At 45.7% G+C, this 21135-nt stretch overlaps 1 protein-coding gene across 4 annotated transcripts in view; it reads right to left on the reverse strand.

Annotated features, from left to right (window-relative positions):
* Window positions 1–5158: 5158 nt before the first annotated feature.
* The window catches only part of KCTD1 (potassium channel tetramerization domain containing 1), a 193135-nt gene continuing 177158 nt past the window's right edge, over window positions 5159–21135 (reverse strand). For 3 of the 4 annotated variants that reach the window (XM_047794013.1, XM_047794014.1, XM_047794011.1), the window contains exons 4-5: window positions 11248–11553; window positions 5159–6137 (exon numbers count right to left, since the gene is read on the reverse strand). In XM_047794013.1, coding sequence (XP_047649969.1) covers window positions 5979–6137; window positions 11248–11553 — 465 coding nt within the window. In that variant the 3' untranslated portion in view covers window positions 5159–5978. Of the gene's footprint in view, window positions 6138–11247; window positions 11554–21135 lie in introns of those variants that run through there. The other variant, XM_047794012.1, reaches the window with a different exon arrangement.

Raw genomic sequence — 21135 nt, forward strand, 5'->3', positions numbered from 1 at the left:
TAAACTTTTATTGAGAAGAGAACCACTTGGTTGTTGCAAAGCCAGAGACAACATATCTTTTCAGGGCTTAATAACACCCTCCCTCTAGCCAGTACTTTTGTCCAGTGTATTTATGATGAACTTACTGAAGCTGTCAATGACAGAGCAAGATCATTTTTTTGCTGAATTATAAAACCGGAGAGAGCTTAGTCCATGGTATTGATCAAATATGTGTGTGTGTGTGTGTGCGCGCACTTCCAAAGTGCCTTGTGGAGTTTGGCCAATTTTTTTTTTTTGACATGTCAATGTTCTCCATTGTAAAACTGGAATAATAATGCCAACTTTCATCAGGTTTCTATGAGGACAGAAGGAAAGAACATCTGGAAAACCCTGAGCAGAGTGCCTGGCACTTAGTCAGCAGAGAACGAAGGTAGCTTATAATTGCAATTGTCATTTATACACCAGGATTTAAATCTTTATCATTAAATGATATTATGGCCAAAAGCTCACTTTAAATGTCCATCTTTTATAAAAGTCATGTTCTCACACAATTTAGTTCTGGTGCCATCGCTTCCAATTCCACCCAAATGGAATTTTCTAGAATGTCTAAAACTGTTTTATTATTTCATAACTTTCAGAGGTACAAACTCTGCATTTGTTTTGAAAAAAAAAAAAAAACAAACCAGTTCATTCTAACACTTGCCTCTTGAGATTTCACACAGAAATCTAGATTTCCAGGTTTTCTAAAAAATGAGAAGTTTAAGGATACAGGCTTCTTCTTCTCCTGCTGGAGAACCTGCTGGGGTGGAGGTTTCCCTTTGAATGGGGCACACATGCTCCTGCTTGTCTGCTTCTCATTTCTGTGACTCACCTGGCCCTTGTAGGCATCTGAGTTTGTCATCTGGACACCAAGGTGACGTCTTATTTTCTCATACATCTTTGGATTCTCAGCCTGGTTAGGAATCCTAAATGGACAAACTGGAAAAGCAGCCACTTATCTGCCTCTCACACAAACACTGTTCTAGCCAATCAAGTCTGCTGACCCCACAGATGAATATCCAGAGCCCACCTCCTAGGATTCTCCAAAAGCTGCTGAATCAAATCCAACCCCGAGCCCAGCACTCAAGATCAACCCCTGCTCCAGTCCAATTCCACTGACCTTTCTGCCATGTTTCATGTCCCAGACAACCCAGCTGCATCCCACACCATTCTCTGAACCTGCCTTCTGCTTCCCAGCTTGGAGCTTTGCCCTCCCTCTATACCCCTTCCTTGTGAAAGCCTATGCATCTTTTAGGTGCCACCTCCCCTGTGATGCTTTTCTAATTTCCCCAACCAGATGTGAACCCTTATCATCTGGCATTTCTTCGGTTTGTAAATCTGATGCATATCCATAGTGCCTTTGCTGTTAGCTATGTACAGGCCCTAAGCCGGCTGCTGGATGTGTGGGTACTCCCCCCAGATACCCCATGGAAGAAACCACATCATGGTCCTCGTAGTATCACCCAAACCGACTGTCCAATGTATTGTAAGGGATGCTCAAAATATTTAAATATAGGAATACATTTGCATTCTTTTTTTTTCTTTTTAATCTTTTTCAAGGGCTGCACTCAGGGCATATGGAGGTTCCCAGGCTAGGGGTCCAATCAGAGCTGTAGCTGCTAGCCTTCGCCACAGCCACAGCAATGTGGGATCCAAGCCGTGTCTGCAACCTATACCACAGCTCATGGCAACGCCAGATCCTTAACCCACTGAGCAAGGCCAGGGATTGAACCTGCGTCCTTGTGAATACTAGTCAGATTCATTTCTGCTGAGCCATGATGGGAACTCCTATGTTTGCATTCTAAGGAGAAATGCTGTTAACTAATAATCTGCTTTCTTCCTCATCCTACTACAACACAAAACTTACTTTTTCTCAAAAATTTTGCTTTGGGCCCTCCTTAGAAAGCTAAACTGAACATGAGCCTTTCTCATGTCTTTTACTTGATGTCTTAATAGTTTCTTTAACTGAGAAATGGGGATAATACAACCTCTAGGGTGGTCCTAAGGATTCAGTGAATTCTGTGCAGGTAGCATGCTTAGTGAAGTGCCTTGGACAGAGCAAATGTCAAATGCACAGCTATTATTATTACTATGTGGAAACTCACCTAATATTTAGAAACCAGTTTAGAACTGGCTTTGCTTCATTCTATTTTTCTAAAAATACTTCTTAGTAAAGAGCAGATCAAAGATTATAGTTTGTGTGACTTGGACTAAAGAAATGGATTTTGCTCAGAAAAAAAAGAAAAAAAAGGTTATTTTAAACACCACCAATGGTTCAATCAATAGCATTTTTTTTCTTCTTTTTAGGGCCGCACTCTCAGCATAAGGAGGTTCCCAGGCTGGGGGTTGAATCGGAGCTGCAGCTGCTGTACTATACCACAGCCACAGCAACGCCAGATCAGAGCCACATCTGCAATCTACACCACAGCTCACAGCAACACCAGATCCTTAACCCACTGAGTGAGGCTAGGGATCTAACCCACAACCTCATGGTTCCTAGTCGGATTTTTTTCTGCTGAGCCACAGCAGGAACTCCAACAGTAGCTTTTTTAAAAGTACACATTTATAACCACCAAGGTAATGACTGATTCAGGAAAAGATTACCAATGAACGTAAAACCACCAGGTTGAAAATGCGTTGAAGAACAGGATATTTACAGTCTCCTAATTTCATCCCATAGACTAGTTATTAATTACAATGGGAAGAGCTAATTTCTAATTTTGGAGAAATCTGGTGACTGTCACCTCAACCAAGTGGTCAGTATTGCTGGCACCAGAGAAATATTAGAAATGACATGCAATAAAATTTACAATAGCAAAAAATAAAAATAAAAACAAAAAATAGAAATAAAATTATCACCATGATGGGTCAAACAGACCCTTATGATGTGATGTAATGAGTGAAAAAATCACCTATGTCGTATTCTTGCAAAAAAAAAAAAAAAAAATTTAACCTGACTCTACCAATGAGGAACCAACCAGACAAATCCAAATTGTGCAACAAATTCCAGAACAATTGACTTATACTCTTCAAATAAACCTATGTCAGGGAACACAGAAAAAGAAAGAAAAAAAAAGGAAAGAATATAGAATCTTTCTAAATTAGGATCTAAGAGACATTAATAATCAATGCAGTGCATAAAATAAACATGGCTATAAAGATCCTTATTGGGACAACTGGTGAAGTATGAATAACCCTATATATTGGATAATTAAAAGTAGGGGGGAAACAATGGAACAATTGTATTTTGATTGACAAGCTCTTTCCTTAAGTACTTTAGTATTTGGGAATCTATTGGTTGTAAGACCTAAAAACATGAACATTATATGTCACATATTTGTCCTGTTGAAACGGATCAGAGATTTTTGTAGAAAAAATGTGCAATTGGCTTGTAATTGTTTAAAAGGGCATATGAGCTCAGAAAAGAATAAAGTGCACATAATTTTGTGGAATATTTGATTGGAACAATTGTAACTGCCCAGAGAAAGTGCTGGGTAAATGTTAACTGATGACAATAACCAGCAAAGTCCCAAAGCGGGGCCCTGGTTTTATTGCTTTTAGGAAATTTTACCCCCTGAGAATAAATTACTAGTAAAATCATAGGCAATTTCATTCTCCTTTCAGTGGACGTGGATGACCAGATAGCCGGTGGGAGCAACCCTGGCTGTCTCCATCTGAGCGGTGGTGTATTAGCCTCAAATAAGGGGGAATTAAACAACCCCGCGAAAGCCTGGCTGGCAGTCATTAGAGTAATTCAGTGTTGGGGCTGCCTCTGTGTTTCAGGGGGTGATAGGAGCCATTAACAGCTTACTTTTAGTTTCAGGAGCCACAGATTATTTTCATTACTGGTGTCCTCAGGCATAGACTTTTTAATTTAAAAAAAGAGAGAAAGTTCAGAATGGAAACAGTCCATCACCACAGGAACATCTCTGCAGCAGAAACACATTATAGTTGACCTGTCAATCTCAGCATCATCCCAGGTTTATTTTGAGTGTCTGGAATGAGGAAAAGGAAGTAGGGAAGAAAGGTGAAGGCAGGGCTGACAGAGGAGCCTCCAGAATCACTAATACCTGGGAAAGACCGAGGGCTTAATTCCAAAAGTGGTATTGAAATCTTGTGTTTCTCACCTCTCCGTCTAATAAGAAAGTGATCATTCTGGCCTTGCTATTTTCTCTCTCTTTCAAGGCCATTAATGCCCTACTTTTTGGATGTTTTGGACAGGTATTATGGTAGATCCATGCTGGCTACAAATTCTTTGTCACTCTTCCCAACAGGAGATGGATTTTATCCCCTGCTCCTCCTTGCATCTGAGCTGGTTCTGAAAATGCTGAAGTAATAGATCACTGCAGAAGTGTACCCAGTAGCTCCAGGTGTGGCCTTTTGGGGGGCAGTGGCTTCTTTCCTCCCTCTTGGAATGCAGCTGCCATGCTGAGAGGGGCCCAAGCCACCCAGAGAGGACGTGGCCTGTAACAATTGGATTGGCAGCCCCCTGTGGGGATGCCAACGTGGCTGTTCCAGCCCAGTCACAACCCAGATGACATCATGAGCAGCCGAAGAAGCCCAACCAAGGCCAGTCCACACAAGAGGATCACAGAATCTCGTGAGAACATCAAATATTGTTTTAAGCTGCTAAGTTTGGGCGTGGTTTGCTCTGTAGCAATAGATAACTGAAATTTGTTGGGTTTTTTTTTTTCTTCTTCTTTTTAGGGGCACATCTGCTGCATGTGGAGGTTCCCAGGCCAGGGGGCAAATCAGAGCTGCAGCTGTCAGCTTATGCCACAGCCACAGCAATGCCAGATCTGAGCTGGAGCTGCAGCTTGTGGCAATGCCAGATCTTTAACCCACTGAGCAAGGCCAGGGATCAGACCTGCATCCTCATGGACACCATGTCAGGTTCTTAACCCTCTGTGCCACAACAGGAACTCCAATAACTGAAATCTTTAATCAAAAAGTTCACAGCAAAGAAGGTTTATCTTGCTAACCAACACAGACTAACAAAGCACGGGACCTAACACCTACCGAGAGGGCACAGAACTGTTCAGAATGAGGGTCAACATCCTTATCCTTTAGTGGGTTTTGATCTCAACGCTAGCCTCAGCTTTTAGGCTTCTTCTTTTCGATGCCCCACACAGAAAATTGTAAAAAAGATAAATTTTGTTTTGATACAGGTTCACCCCAACACGCGTGTTTCACACAGACCTTATTTTTTAAACAGAGTTTATTGTATTTAATACATTATAAAATTTGAAAAACTGTAGGAAAGCAGCAGACTCAAACTGGAGCAACTCTAACAAGTAATAATTCTGGCCCCTTTGCAAAACTGATCAGTTTAAAAACAAAGTAAGTTCACATCTGTGAGGTGGACAAAAAAGTGTGACTTCTGTACAAACTACATTTAAAATTTCATGTCTAACGTCTTTCAAATGCAGTGTGCTCATGAGAGGTTTTTTTGAAGTCCTGCCTGGTCCCCCATATAAAGAGAGACATGAAACTTCCATACGCAGGAAATGTAATTCTAGTGGTTGGTTTTTTTTTTTTTTTTTAAAAAAAAAAAGGAAAAAGAAAGACAAAGGAAAAAGAAACAATGGATGGCTGTTGGCAACGAAAACGGTAAGGAGATGCATCCTCACTGCTCATGGCTTGTTTATTGGTCAGAGGCCTCGGGAGGCCCAGGACACTTCACGGCCATCACAGCACCACCTTTTTTTTTTTTCTTCTTTTGCATTTCCTACCTTTTGACATATATATATATATTTATATATTTTTTACACCTCGAGGATATCACTATTCCAATTGTTCCCATATGAATACAGGTGTGGTCTCTATTGGATATAAATGTGTCTTTTATTCAATTTTAGGTCCAGGACTTGGTGTGCTGTCCCAACTGCACATAAATGTCCCTTTTTTTTGTTTGCGTCATATGTATGTTTTCTTCCTTTTTGCATAAGAAACACGTCCACTTAGTCCAGAGGCTCTTGCTTTATCCGGATGACGGAGGGTCCGCGGGGTGTCCGCCTCAGCTCCCGCCGCAGGACGTATTCGCTGAACTGAGATGAGTCCACTCCTCCCCCGCAGGAGCCCACGATTTCAAACCCTCTTTGCTGCAACCTCTCGAGGACCTGTGAGGGGCCGAGACAAGCATCTGGTTAGGGGTGAGCTAGGTTCTTAGGCCACATCAATAGCGCAAAGACTGTCCCAGGTTTGAGGCCATGTGCAGCTCTGGTCCATCTTATCCAACCTCTAAATCCCTCTGAGGTGCTGCTTTCAAAGACTATGGATTTAAGGGCTGGAGGGAGGGGGCAAATGTTTCTAATACCTACAATGTGCCTTTCCACAGTAGCTTTCCCCAGGCCAAGTTCACTTACTCATTACGACCGCCTGGCAGAATGGGTGGAGTGAACCCATTTGATAGATGAGAAAACAGAGGCTCACACCTAAGATGTGATGGAATTGGGTTTCCAACTCAGGTCTCTTTGGCCTCCAAGCTCATGTTTTTTGGCAAATGTGCAACCTTACCTTCTCTGCAGAAAGACAAGGTTCACATTTCAAAGCTCCTTTACCACTAACATATTCAATGAGATGATAAGGATTATAGAAAAACAGTGACGTTATCTGAACTCACTCCACTGGCAACTGATCCTCAACTCATTCACTCTTGACTCGGCCACTGTTCAGGTTTCCTGATACTGAGTTCATCTGTTTCATCTTGGAAGACTGATGCAATTTCAATAGCAGAACCAATGGATTATCTACAGCTTTTCAAGTTTGTGGAATTTGCAGTAGATTTATTGCCTTGTGTGCATCCAGGGAGGCAACAATAAATAAAATGGTTATATATGCTACATATTAGAAAACACATCTAAAACATAGATGTTCCAAACTTCTCATACAACCATAACCTGTATAACCTCTTTAATTTTTTTTTGCTTTTTAGGGGCCATACTTGCGGCCTATGGAGGTTCCCAGGTTAGGGGTCCAGTTGGAGCTACAGCTGCCAGCTACACCACAGCCATAGCAATGCAGGATCCAAGCTGCAGCTGCGACCTACACCACAGCTCACGGCAATGCTGGATCCTTAATCCACTGAGTGAGGCCAGGGATCGAACCCGCAACCTCATGGTTCCTTGTCAGATTTGTTTCAGCTGCACCAAGATGGGAACTCCTGCCTCTTCTTTAATTTTGAAATCAAATACGTGATGCCAGAAAGATCCCTGGATTTGTCACTGTTTATTTGACACCCCTGAATGCAGGGAAAAATTCCTGAAATGCTTAGATATGTGAAAAGACCGGAAATTGATCTAGAGCATTGTGTTTCTTTAGGAATCCAACAAATATGAGATTTGAAAAAGTTCCCTGCCAGGATTCTGGATATAATTATTTCCACACCACTCAAAAGGCATAATGACTTAATCATAACTTAAAAAAATAGGTGGCTCAAATTTTATAAATTTCTGGAACAAAGTAAAATGTTACCAAATAACTTTTTTTTTTTTTGTCTTTTTGCTATTTCTTTGGGCCGCTCCCACGGCATATGGAGGTTCCCAGGCTAGGGGTCAAATCGGAGCTGTAGCCATTGGCCTACGCCAGAGCCACAGCAACGCAGGATCTGAGCCACATCTGCAACCTACACCACAGCTCACGGCAACGCCGGATCATTAACCCACTGAGCAAGGGCACGGACTGAACCCGAAACCTCATGGTTCCTAGTCGGATTCATTAACCACTGCGCCACGACGGGAACTCCCAAATAACTTTTTTATTTTTTGCCACGCATGCAGCATGTGGAAGTTCTAGAGCCAGGGATCGAACCCACACCCAACAATTACCTGAGCCACAAGAATGACAATGCTGGATCCTTAACCCACTGAGTCATGTGGGAGCTCCTCAAATAAAGTTCAAAATATAGTCAATGTACGGTGAATCCTTACTATTTTTTTGAATTATTATTTTTGGTTGCCTATTTTTACATGGAATATAATCTGCTATTTGCAAAATAGCTAGCTAGATGAATTGGAAAGTAGATGTATGTTTTCTAAAAATTAAAACTTCAAGTGCTGGCAAATTGAAAACAAAACAAGGAGCTTCCATTATGGCTCAGAGGGAATGAACCCAACTAGTATCCATGAGGATGCAAGTTCAATCTCTGGCCTCATGTAGTGGGTTAAGGATCTGGCGTTGCCATAAGCTGTGGTGTAGGTTGCAGATGTGGCTTGGATCCTGTGTTTCCGTGGCTGTAGTGTAGGCCGGCAGCTGTAGCTCCAATTGGACCTCTAGCCTGGGAACTTCCATGTGCCGTGGGTGCAGCCCTAAAAAAAAAAAAAAAAAGAAAAGAAAAACAAAATAAAACAAAGCAAGTCCTTATGAGAACAAAATGATCACTCTCCCTGTAGTTTCTACTTGTATACATAAATTCACAATGCATATACACACCAGGCAGCAAAAGGACACGATGAAGAAAACAATCTGTAGGTTCAAAATTAAGCACATTAAGATGTGCATTGGTGGTAGGAGAATAAAAAGGCAAATAAAAAGGTGCAGAGCCTGCTCTAAGGAGATTTCCCCAGTAGAGGCAAGAATGTAGCTTGTTAGCAAGAAACACCCCGGTTTCCTTGGCCAATCCATCACCCTGTAAGGGATTCTTTGCCTTGATCCCGAGAAGTGTCACAAGGTAGAGGACACTGACCAATAAAGAACTTAAGTCTGCTAACATTTCTCTTCCAGTGCTATTAGGTTGCTAAATTACTAAAATAAGGAATCCCTAAATTAGCTTCCTCCCCAGAGGATCCTATATGTGTAATATGATAATTATTTCAACATGATCCACTGTTTACCTTGAATGTGGTAAAGCTTACTCCAAGGCAATGCAGAGTTTATGCTTCTCAGCCATTACTTTTTATTTAATTTTAATTTTTACTTTTTGTCTTTTTGCCTTTTCTATGGCCGCTTTCCGTAGCATATGGAGGTTCCCAGGCTAGGGGTCCAATCAGAGCTGTAGACATTGGCCTACACCACAGCCACAGCAACACAGGATTTAAGTCACGTCTGTGACCTACACCACAGCTCACGGCAATGCCAGATCCTTAACCCACTGAGCAAGGCCAGGGATCGAACCCGAAACCTCATGGTTCCTAGTCGGATTCGTTAACCACTGCGCCACGACGGGAACTCCCCAGCCATTACTTTTTAAACATCACTTACTAGTATTAAAGTTCCTTAAAGTCAGCCTCATTTGGGAATGATTTGGTGGGAAGGGGGACTCCTGTGCCTCATTCCAAAACCTCTGAACACCTAGAAGATGGTGCCTCTTTCTTGGTCGGTGGGGCAGGAAGCTACTATGGCCGTGTCATATGACAACGTTGATCCAGATGGAAATTTCCACATCTGATCAGACTCAAATGACTGGGAAATGTGTCAGGCTTATGAATTTATGACAGTTATTCAGTGGCCTGGGGTGAGGGGTTAGAGAAGCACTGAAATGCTGTCTAGAGAGAGCCAGGGGCCAGGCATGGGTGGGAGGGGAAAGGCTTTCAGGGCTCTCGAAGCATTTATAAATAGCAGAGGCCATGCTCAGGAACACCATGCAGAGTGGCCTGGGGCGAGCCTCCAGACCTGGGTGAGCCAGAGGCCACGCAGTGCCTTCCTCCCCACCCCTGGGGCTCAGTTTCTGCCAGTTTCCTGCTGCTCTGCTCTCAAACATCTGTTCACAAATTTTAACAGTTATAAACAGTTGTGAAACCATTGCCAAGGTACAGGATGGTAGTGTGGAGGTTTCTAGTCTTGGAGTTTGAGGAGAGGTTTTGTTGGCTTGATATTGAATAAAGCCATGGGCCCGATCCAATTAGAAAGAGAGAGAAAACCCCCTAAACCTTCACTTCACTGACTTCGAATTGTTTCGAGTCACACAGACCTGGAGTCAAGATCCAGGTACGCTTCTGTTTTCTCATCAGCAAGATGGGGAATTAATTGTGCTGACCTGTTAGGGTTGGTGTGAGAAGACAATGCACGTACAACCCTTGGCCCAGGGCTGGATACGTTGTCAAGATGATGACAGCACCCACCAGCATCTAAAGCACATGGCACCTCACGTGGTGTAAACCAAACTTCTGTATTCCACCCTTCAGTCTCCCCCCATAAACTTCTCCATCTCAGAAAACGCTAATTCCACTCACCCAGTTCCTCTGCCCCAAATTTTAATCATCCTTGGCTTCTGTCTTATAACCTGAAGCCATTGTCAGAACCACTCAAGATATTCAAAGGCCAACACTTCTCAGTTATCTCTTGGACCAGAGCTTTCTAACTGGTTCCCTTGCTCTCCCTGATTTCCACCTGTTGCTGGAGTATTCCTTTTTTCTTTTCTTTCCTTCCTTTCCTTTTTTTTTTTTTTTAGGGCTGCACCTACGCTATATGGAAGTTCCCAGGCTAGGTGCTGAATTGGAATTGCAGCCACCTGTCTATGCCAGAGCCACAGCAATGCAGGATCTTAGCCACATCTGTAACCTATACCACAGCTCATGGCAACGCCCGATCCTTTATCCACTGAGTGAGGCCAGGGATCCAACATGCAACCTCATGGATACTAATCAGGTTCGTTTCCACTGAGCCACAACGGGAACTCCTGGTGTGTTCATTTTCAAATATGAATTACGATAGGTCACTCTGTTGCTCAAAATCTTCAAATCGTTTTCCATTTTACTCACACAGCCAGGGAAGCAAAATCAAAAGAGACCAAAAAGAAGAATCCCAGAGCCCTTGCTACCCTCTATGAGACACCCCATCCTCCGCCCCTGGCTGCCTGCAGCCTTGGGTCGCCACACTTCTTATCCCACCTTCACTGGCTTCAAGCTTTCCTGATATTCCCTGCTCCCCCGCTGGGATTCTCTTCGTCAGGCATCCTCTTCTCACTGCCTGCCTGACATGCAGGGACACCCCCACCCACAATTCCATGATGTAAGTTCGTGAAAACTAAGCCATTGTCTATCCCCTTCTCGCCTGTATCTCCAGTGCTCCTACCAGCACCCAGCACATAGTAGATGTTCAATAAACGTTTGTGGAATGACTGAATGAATGCTGTTGAGGGGTGAACAGTTTAACCCCCATGCCACACACACACAGAAGGATTACCGGTGAGCGATCCCTGCTCTTTGGAGGGAGGGCGCCATGGGAAGGCAGGGGTGAGTAAGAGCACTGAGATTGGCATTGGATGTCACACAGCATGTGATGACACTGTACCTGCACTGAGTTGAGGTGACAGTAGCCATTCAGTGGGAACCTGATGACGTGCGTGGAGTCGTGATTCCAGCCTGCGTTGACAGAGTTACACATCACATCGCCGATTTCTGGAAACACTTCCTCTATCAAGGATTTGTCACCACTGAGCGTGATCCTTTCTCCGAGGTCTGGGGCAACACGCACCACCAGGCACTCACATGGCCTCGAAAAGCGGCCACTTTCTCTGTCCTGTTTCCATCTTTCCATCTCCAACAGCATGGGCTGAAGCTGAAAATATTTTGCCTCTTCGTATAACAAAGTGTAGTCCTGAAAAAAAAAAAGGCATTTTTTTCACAGCATAAAATGCAAACGTAAGGTACAGAACTTGTCCACACATAAGAGATGGATTTTTTACCTCTGTCATTTCAATGATCAAATCTGGGAGTAAATTTTTCACGTCTAACACATTTGTACAGACTGAGTTTGCAGTCACTCACTTTTTCATTCATTCATTCAGTGATTATCCTAGGAGCTGAGAGGACTAAGGAGTGGGTGGGACTGTTCTAAGTGCTTTCCAGAAATTAAACCCTATAATCCCCATAACTGTCCAGAGACCTGGGAACACTTTTTTGTTCCCATTTTGCAGATGAGAAAACTAGGATATGAAAGGATACACCTAAGGCTTTTTTTCTGTTTGTAGAAAAGTGCCTTTGGGTATTTAAAGTATGTTGGTGAGAATCCACTTTATATCCTCTGGATGGAATGGTGTGTGTGGGCTGAGGCGAGGGAGGGACAGCCATGCGTCATTCTGGCCTGTGCTCCTTGTCACCTTCAGTGGCAGCTCCAGAGCTGCTAGCTGGAGGGAGAGGGCCAGGGCCACAGTGGAAGTGGGGCTGGAGAGATGGTGGATGGGTGCCTGGAGGGCACACATGCTGCCTTTACCTCAACCTGTGGGTGATTCGTGATGGTTTTGGGGAGGCTGATGGAGAGACGTGCTGCCCTCAGCCAGCTCTCAGCACCCCCATCGAAAAGCTGGAGAGCAAACAACATTAGGCCTGGGCTCCCACACGACAGAAGCGCACAAAAGGAAGACAGTCCACTTCTTTCTTTTTTGGGTGGGCGCTCACTTGAGGCATATGGAACTCCCAGGCTAGGGGGTTGAATCAGAGCTGCAGCTGCCGGCCTACGCTACAGCCGCAGCGATGAGGAGCTAAACTACATCTGCGACCTATACCACAGCTCACGGAAACACTGGATTCTTAACCCACTGAGAGGGTCCAGAGATCGAACCCTCATCCTCATGGATCCTAATCAGGTTTGTTACCTCTAAGCCACAACGGGAACTCCCGAAATGGGTCCACTCCTGAAAGCACAGTCACCTAGTCTTTGGGCACGCTTTATTTTCCTCTTGTCTTAAAAAAAAAAAAAAATCTATTGAAACACACACAAGCCACTGAATGGGAGGACGAAAGAGGATGAGGGGGAGGTAGCAGCTTAGGAATGATGTTATCAAGCAGGTTGATATTATGTCTAAACGTAGCTATGGCCACAATCATCTCTGGCTGTGAGGTACGTGGATACTTGTCTGGACACGTTGACTGAGAATATTTTAATCAACTGACACAGGCATTTTGCCTCCCTTCCAGGGGCTGGAGCTGGCAGGCGGTGCCCGGTGCCTGCAGGAAAACCACTGTCTGAGCCCAGGGCCCAAGCACCTGTCAGAGGCTGCTGCTGTCTGCAGGATGGAGCCTGGGGAAGAGGATGACTGCAGAACTGTTTTTTATTTGGCACTTTGCTCTCTTTCTTGCAAATCAACAGCAGCAGCAGCATTATTCAAGGCTTCCAGAGAAAACGGTGTGGAGAGGCAAGAAAGGATGAGTGGGCCTCCAGCTGGATCATGCACCTTCCAATGCTGAGAAACGTGGGCAGGGGGAGGACACTGCCATCAGCATGTGTCAGCGGCGGGGGCTGCTTTACTTTGTCCTCTCTCAGCCACTCCATCACTCTGGGAGCCCTGGTTCCCTGCAGGAGAGCAGACCATTGCTCTGATCATCTATGTCACCTGCTTAGCCTCCCGACTCACAGGAGCATGCCTTTCCCTCCCTTTCCCAGGGCCGAGAAGCAGCCTGTGGCCCTTGGCTTCTGGTCCTGCATCCCTCCCCGTTCTGCTTCTGTGGTCACATCTCTTCCTCTTCCTCTGACCCCCCTGCCTCCTTCTTTCACTTGTAAGGATCCCTTGAGCACACTGGGTCCACGTGGATTATCCAGGATAATCTCCCCATCTCAAGACTCTTAATCTAATCACACCGGCAAAGTCCCTTCTGCCGTGTGAGGTGACACATTCACAGCTTCCAGGAATGAGGACAACAGTGTCTTTGGTGAGCATTATTCTGCCCACCATGCAGTAGATGGTCATGTGAGCTTTCCAGGCAGCCCCCTGAGTCCCCTCACTCTGTTCACATTCTGCTTACAGCGAAATCCCACACCTTTCACACAAAGCTGCTGTGGAGCGAAGTCGTCCTCATCCAGGCTTTGTGAACAATTTCACACCCCCCATTATTTATCGCTCTTTAAATTACACGCTGTAGGTTCTGAATTTGTGCCAATGCACTGAGGAAACTCGGATCCTTTCACCCAACGTTCTCAGCCTCCCTCTCATTTTTGTGTCATTTTGAACTGGGTGTTCTGTTTCTATGTGTGAATCATTTCTTAAAGTCTGGTGAGGACAGGGCTTATATACAGGTCTTTTGTTCAGGCTGATGCTCAGGTAATAAACTATCTCTGGATTCTGGCTGTCCATTTATACAGCCTGTAATCCAGCCCATCATGGTGGCCTTTGTTGGGTATCTTGTTGAACTACGGTGTGTTTGGGTGGGACTCCAGCAAGGCTGGGTCTGGGAGGGGCTCCAAGTCGCTGTATTGCCAGGAATTGGCCTTAACGATTGGGGGCCCCAGTCTACTCATCTGTCACACAAGGAGAGTGAATTACAGGGAGGTTGCTTGCAGCCCTGCTAGTCTATGCATCTGTGTCCATGACAACGCCCAGATCTACCAGTTTGTCTACCATAACCCCAAGCAATGGGGCCAACAGGACTCAGACGCGCTGCCTCTGAACGCGTGTCACCTTCACTCTTCCTCTGAGTTCAGGAACCGCCTGCCTGGTAACCCGCTCAGATGTCCTGCGGTGGACGGACAGCGCCTCTCTGCCCAGCGTTGCTCAGTCATCGTATCTGCTCTTGGAAAATGAGGGCAACACGAGCCTTTATCAGGCTTTTGGCCCTGCTGAGCGATGTCTCAAGGATCCTGCTAGGGGCCGTTAAAGTGAAGGATGAAAAAGGCTCCCCCGAAGGTCAGCCTGCGCCTGCGCGTCGTCAGCTCAGGGGCCTGGCCTTGAACGACTCCAAGCTGCCGGGTGTTCTTTTGCTCTCTTTTGATTCTCTTGGCTCCATTCCTTCTTTTTCCACGCTGTTTCGTCTGGTCTCCAGGGCAGAGCCGGCGTAGGTGCTGGGAAAGCAGAAGCTGGGGGACAGCTGAGCATGTGCGGCCACCCACTCCCGCGCTGACTCACCTCCCAGCATCACCCTCCGCCAGCAGCAGAACTAAAAAGGTGGCTCTTGTGGTTACTTTCTGCTGGGAAACGCACGTTTTATCTATTTTATTCCTTTATTTCTGCCTTTCTCTGCTTCCTAATGTCGCGATTCCAGCCTCATGAGAGAACTCCATGCAGCACAGACTCAGGCTCCACAGCAGCGCTCTCTAGAAACTTCGTTCTCTCTTCCTTCCTTAGTGGGGATCATCTAACTTTACTGCCTGTATTTCACTGTTTTTAGAGTTTATGCTCCTGTTTCCTTTAATATTTTTTCTGGCCTTGTGCTCACCTCTTCTGGTCTGTCAATCTTCTGAAGTCTTTTTTTTCTTTTCTTTTCAGGGCTGCAGGAAGTTTCCGAGTTAAGGGTTAAGGGTCTAATCAGAGCTGCAGCTCCCGGCCTACACCAGAGCAAAGCAAGATCTGAGTAGCATCTGTGACCTATACCGCATCCTTAATCCACTGAACCCACATCCTCATGGGCCCTATGTGGGGATCTTAACCTGCTGAGCCACAATGGGAACTCTGAAGCCTAAGTTCTTATCTGATAATGCCCACCTTCTTTTCTTTGGTTTGTGCAAACTCTAGATGATTCAGCCTTTTGTTCCCAAGGAACCAGGTGAACTGGGCAGGGGTTTATGAGGCTGCAGTGGTTTCGCCCCAGTTCTTCTTTTGCAAGAAGTGAATCCAAAGCATCTCTACCTGCTTTCAACAAAGAAATTCCAGAATGTTCTAGATGCTGTCATTCTCTTCCCCTCCTTCCCTCAATGATTTTATGTCGTTTTTTTTTTTTTCCTTTTCTAGGGCTGCTCCAGCGGCACATGGAGTTCCCAAGCTAGGGGTCTAACCAGAGCTGTAGCCACCGGGCCAGACCAGAGCCACAGCAACGTGGGATCCGAGCCACATCTGTGGCCTACACCACAGCTCAAGCAACGCCGGATCCTTAACCCACTGAGCAAGACCAAGGATCGAACCTGCAACTTCATGGTTCCTAGTCGGATTGATTAACCACTGCGCTATGACGGGAACTCCCCCTCAATGATTTTACTTTCTCTAATTAATATAGCATCGACCATATCTCTTGCTTAGCCTCATATCCAGTTCAAGAGAATTATGTTATTCACAGGCCTATTACCACATTTAAATAATTAAAAAAAAATTTATTACAGCCGCACCTGGCACATATGGAAGTTCCTGGGCTAGGGGTCAAATTGGAGCTGCAGCTGCTGACCTACACCAAAGCCACAGCAACACCAGATCCAGGCTGCATCTGCATCCTATGCCACAGCTTGCAGCAATATTGGATCCTTACCTGGTGTTAAGGGATTGAACCCACATCCTCACAGAGACATCTGGTCCTTAGCCTGCTGAGCCACAATGGCTCCTATTTTTATTTTTATTTATTTTTTTGTCCACACCTGTGGAAGTTCCTAGCATAGGGATCAAACACACACCACAGCAGTGACAACACCATATCCTTAACCCACTAGCCACCAGTGAACTGCAATACATTTTTTTTTCCCATTTTTTAAAGTTTTTTGGAAGTATAGTTGATTTACAATGTTGGGATAATTTCCACTGTGCAACAAAGGGATTCAGTTATACATGTACACACATCCATTCCTTTCCAGATTCTTTTTGCATATAGACTACCACAGACTATTGGGTAGAGTTCCCTGTGCTATACAGCAGGTCCCCACTGGGCAATCATTTCCAGTACTTTTTTTTTTTTTTTATCTTTTTCTAGGGCTGCATCCTCGGCATATGGAAGTTCCCAGGCTAGGGGTCAAATCGGAGCTGAAGCCACCGGCCTACGCCAGAGCCATAGCAACGAGGGATCCGAGCCATGTCTGCAACCCACACCACAGCTCATGACAACGCCAGATCCTTAACCCACTGAGCAAGGCCAGGGATTGAACCCACAACCTCATGGTTCGTAGTTGGATTCGTTAACCACTGAGCCAGATGGGAACTCCCAATACATGTTTTTATTTATTTATTTATTTTTAATTTTAATTTTATTTTATTTTATTTCCTGCTATACAGCATGGGGATCAAGTTACTCTTACATGTATACATTCCCCTCCCCTTTGTTCTGTTGCAATATGAGTATCTAGACCCAATACATATTTTTAAAGTAAAACATTTTTTTTTCCCTGAGATCTGCAATGGCTTTTTGCGGCTGAAAGATCAAGATCTTATTTTACAGATGAATACATTGAGCTCCCCTGAGACCCTGGAGATAGGTACACAGAACAAGAACGTAAATGTAAGTGGACTCCAAAAGGTGAATGGGCCAGGTTTCCACAGCTTATGTCTTATAGGATATTTGGAACTTGGAAGACATTTTCCCTACAGGGAAGAAAGGGCTATTCACTGTGTACAGGTTTCCTAATGCTGCTGTTAAAAATGACTGCAAATTTGGTGGTTGAAAATAGCACAGATTTATTCTCTTACAGTTCTGGAGGTCAAGAGTCTGAAATGGGTCTCACAGGGCTAAAGCCAGGATGTTGGTAGGGCCGCCTTCCTTCTGGAGGCTCCAGGGGAGAATCAGTTTCCAGCTTCCAGTGGCTGCCCATGATGCCTGGCTCATGGCCACCACACCACTTCCTTCATCACACTTTCTCTGCCTCCCACCCTCCTGCCTTCCTCTTTCACTTCTCAAGACCCCCGTGGTTCCACAGGCCCCCCATGGATTAGCCAAGATAATCTCCCCACTGCACGGCCCCTAAACTTAATCACACCTGCAAGGACCCTTCTGCCACGTAAGGTGACACAGTCACAGGTTCTAGGGGTTAGGATGTGGACACCTTAGGGGAGGCCATTCCTCAGCCTACCACACATGACTTCTAGTTCCACAGAACAGTTCAAAGCCTTAATTTACTCCTAAGGTACTTGAAGTTTTACCCAGGAGTTGACAGGTTCCTCTACTCAGCCACTCACTCACACACTCATGTTTTTTTTCCTTTTTCTTTTTTTTAAGGGCCGGACCTGCGGCATATGGAGGTTCTCAGGCTAGGGGTGGAATATGAGGTGTAGCTGCCGGCCTACACTGCAGCCACACCAACGTGGGATCTGAGCTGCTTCTCTGACCTACACTGCATCTCACGGCAATACCGGATCCTTAATCCACTGAGTGAGGCCAGGGATCGAACCCGAAACCTCATGGTTCCTAGTCGGATTCGTTCCTGTTGTGCCACAATGGGAACTCCATGAACTCATTTGAGATATGTTTATGTGCAGCTGCCACACTAGACCCTGTGGGCACAAAGAGGGCTTTTCTGGGAGCTTTAGCAGTTCCCCCTGCCCCAGAGCTTTAGAAGTTCTTCTCCCTCCCAAGCTCAGGACAGGGGGTGGGGGTGGGGGCGAGGTCCCAATGCTGGGCCATCTCCCTGTGCTTGATGCCCCAGAAGGCAGGGTATGTATCAGGGTGCCTGCAAAGAAGAGGTGCCAAGAAAATGAGGGGAAATGAGAGGATTTTATACTTTATAACAGCATCCATGCGTACACCTCAACAAAAGCAGATCCCTGCAAAACTTTCCTTAAAAAAATTTTTTTTTTGAGGGGGAGGTAGGTCAACATAGTTTTTTCAGTGTTTGATGTTTGGGGGCCTCTATATTTCTTAATTCCCCTGGCTCTGCCATCTTTCTCTGGACTGATGTTCTTGCTTTTTTTCCTTTCGTCCTTTTCTTTAAAAGGATTTCACATTTTAATCCTTTGTGTGTGTGTCTTTTTGTCTGTCTAGGGCCACATCCACAGCATATGGAGATTCCCAGGCTAGGGGTCTAATCGGAGCTGTAGCTGCCAGCCTACACCACAGCCGCAGCAATGCCAGATCCGAGCTGCTTCTGTGACCCTACACCACAGCTCATGGCAACACCAGATCCTTAACCCACTGAGCAAGGCCAGGAATCGAACCTGCAACCTCATGGTTCCTAGTCATATGCGTTTCCACTGCACCATAATGGGAACTCCCTAAAAGGATTTCATTTTTTAGAGCAATTTAAGTTCACAGCAAAATTGAGCAGAAGACAGAGATTTTCCATACTCCCCCTTACCTGGCACATGCAAGCCTCAGCCGCACCCCCGCCACCCCAGGCCACTGTCGACATGCTGACAGCCCCATCAGAGCGGTCCAATTGTTACAAGCTATGAACCTACACTGACACATCATAAGTCCATACATTCTAAGTCCATACATGAGGGTTCATTCTTGGTGTGGGACATTCTATGAGTTTGGAGAAATGTTTAATGATGTGTATCCACCATTAGAATATCACACAGAGTATTCCCCCTGCCCTAGAGCTCCTCTGTGCTCTGTCTATTCTGCCCTCTCCACCCCCAAGCCCCTTTCTTTTCCTCAAAGCCGAGAAAGACTGGCCCACATCCTCCTTTTCCTCTGCTACCACTTGACACTTCCAGTCAGGCTTCTTCCCGGTTCAGTGCCATCGACTTCCAGCTTCTCCCGACCACTCCTGTTTTCCTGAGGCAAGGATGCCCAGCCTAAGACTTATCCTGACGCTGTTAAAGGAAACCTAAGGAGCTCCCATCGTGGCTCAGTGGTTAATGAACCCGACTAGTATCCATGAGGACACGAGTTCAATCCCTGGCCCCACTCAGAGGGATAAGGATCCGGTGTTGCCGTGAGCTGTGGTGTAGGGCTGCAGCAATAGCTCTGATTCGATTTGACACCTAGCCTGGAAACCTCCACATGCTTCGGGTGTGGCCCTAAAAAGACAAAAGACCAAAAAAAAAAAAAAAAAAAGGAAATGTAAGCAGTGGGCAAAATCTCTTCTCTACCTGGTTACTGTCTCCACCCCAGCCTCTGACTCTCCTAGAGACAGGCTGCAGTGTACACAGGTGATAATGACAGGGCGCAGATGGCAGAGCTGAAGGCAGAGCCGAAGGCAGACCTGAAGGCAGAGCCATCTGCATCTGGAAGCCACACCCCAGCTTAGCAAGTCACCCGGAGTCTACGCTCAGCAGTTAGGCCTGAAGTGTAGGGCATAGCGAGGGCTGGGCTAGAGATGCCATCTGAGATGGATGGTGCTAGGGCTGGCTGCGGCCACCTCCCAGCCCTGCTTCTGCAACTAGTCCTGCCTCGGAGGGAGTGTCCTTGGGAGAAGGTGAGAAGCGGGCCTTGGCAGGAATACTGGGAGGAACAGCCTCTGCACTGGAGACACAGCAGCTAAGAAGGGCTGGGGCACACATCCTGCGCTGACAGCTTGGGTGCTAGAGAAGAAAAACTTGTTGGGAGTCTATCCAGCTCGTAACCCTGCCTTCTCTGAGAAAGTTCAGCCCTCAGAAGGAGTACCCAGAAGGCAGGTCTGTGTTGCCACAGCGAATGGCTGAAGCATAAGCATCGGAGCCAACCTGAGCCAATCAGATGGCCTCCGTATCGAACCAAAAATGGGGAGAGAGACCCTGGGCATTGCTGGGGAGCATTCCAGAAAACCACAAACTCCCACGACCAAGGTCCCCAGAGCTGCTCTGATGTTTCCATCCCTGAGAGAGAGTTCCCAATAATTCTATGAGATAAATAGGAATCTTTCCTCTTTCCTTAAGCTAGGACCTTCTGCAATGTTTGGAGACTTTCTTGGTCTCTGACCGGGAGGGGTTGGGTGCTACTGGCATCTAGTGAGTAGAGGCCAGGGATGCTACTCAACTTCCAATCAGTCACAGGACAGTCCTACCACCAAGAATCATTTGGCCCCAAATGTTAAATAGTGTGAGGGGAGAAACCCTGAGCTAGACAGGGATCGTTTTTGTTGTAATTGAAGGAACACAGTACACACCCTGATCTAATGGTCAGTCCTTCTGTCATTAACAGTGGTTCAGCCACAAGTGTTTGCTAACGTGGTGTAACAGGAAGCACACAATATCAATGGAGATGTATTCCTGCCAAAATATTTAACTTAAACCTATGAAGCCTTTAGATACAACTTGCAGTTTACAGGAAATGTGAGGCTAGTGTAATGAGCTCACATGACAAGGCAACCAGACAAATCTAGATGGTGGGATGTTTGGTAGGGCAACTGGCCTGGTCTCTTCAGCAAGTCAGCATCATATAAAAAGGGACCATGTGAGATAAAAAAAAATGAAGGGACAGAACTAGATTCAGTAAGGTCCTGGATCATATTTTTCCAGCTTGGAAAAGCCATGTAGAAAGGACATTTTGGGGGGGTCAATCAGGGAAATTTGAATATGATTATAGTATTAGAGGAAATAAAATTTTATTAAGGTGGAAAGGTAGGAGAGTTCCTGTCATGGCTCAGCAGAAATGAATCTGACTAGTATCCATGAGGACACAGGTTCGATCCCGC

The sequence above is a fragment of the Phacochoerus africanus genome, chromosome 8 (genome assembly GCF_016906955.1).
Source record: "Phacochoerus africanus isolate WHEZ1 chromosome 8, ROS_Pafr_v1, whole genome shotgun sequence".
Classification (NCBI taxonomy): Eukaryota; Metazoa; Chordata; class Mammalia; order Artiodactyla; family Suidae; genus Phacochoerus; species Phacochoerus africanus.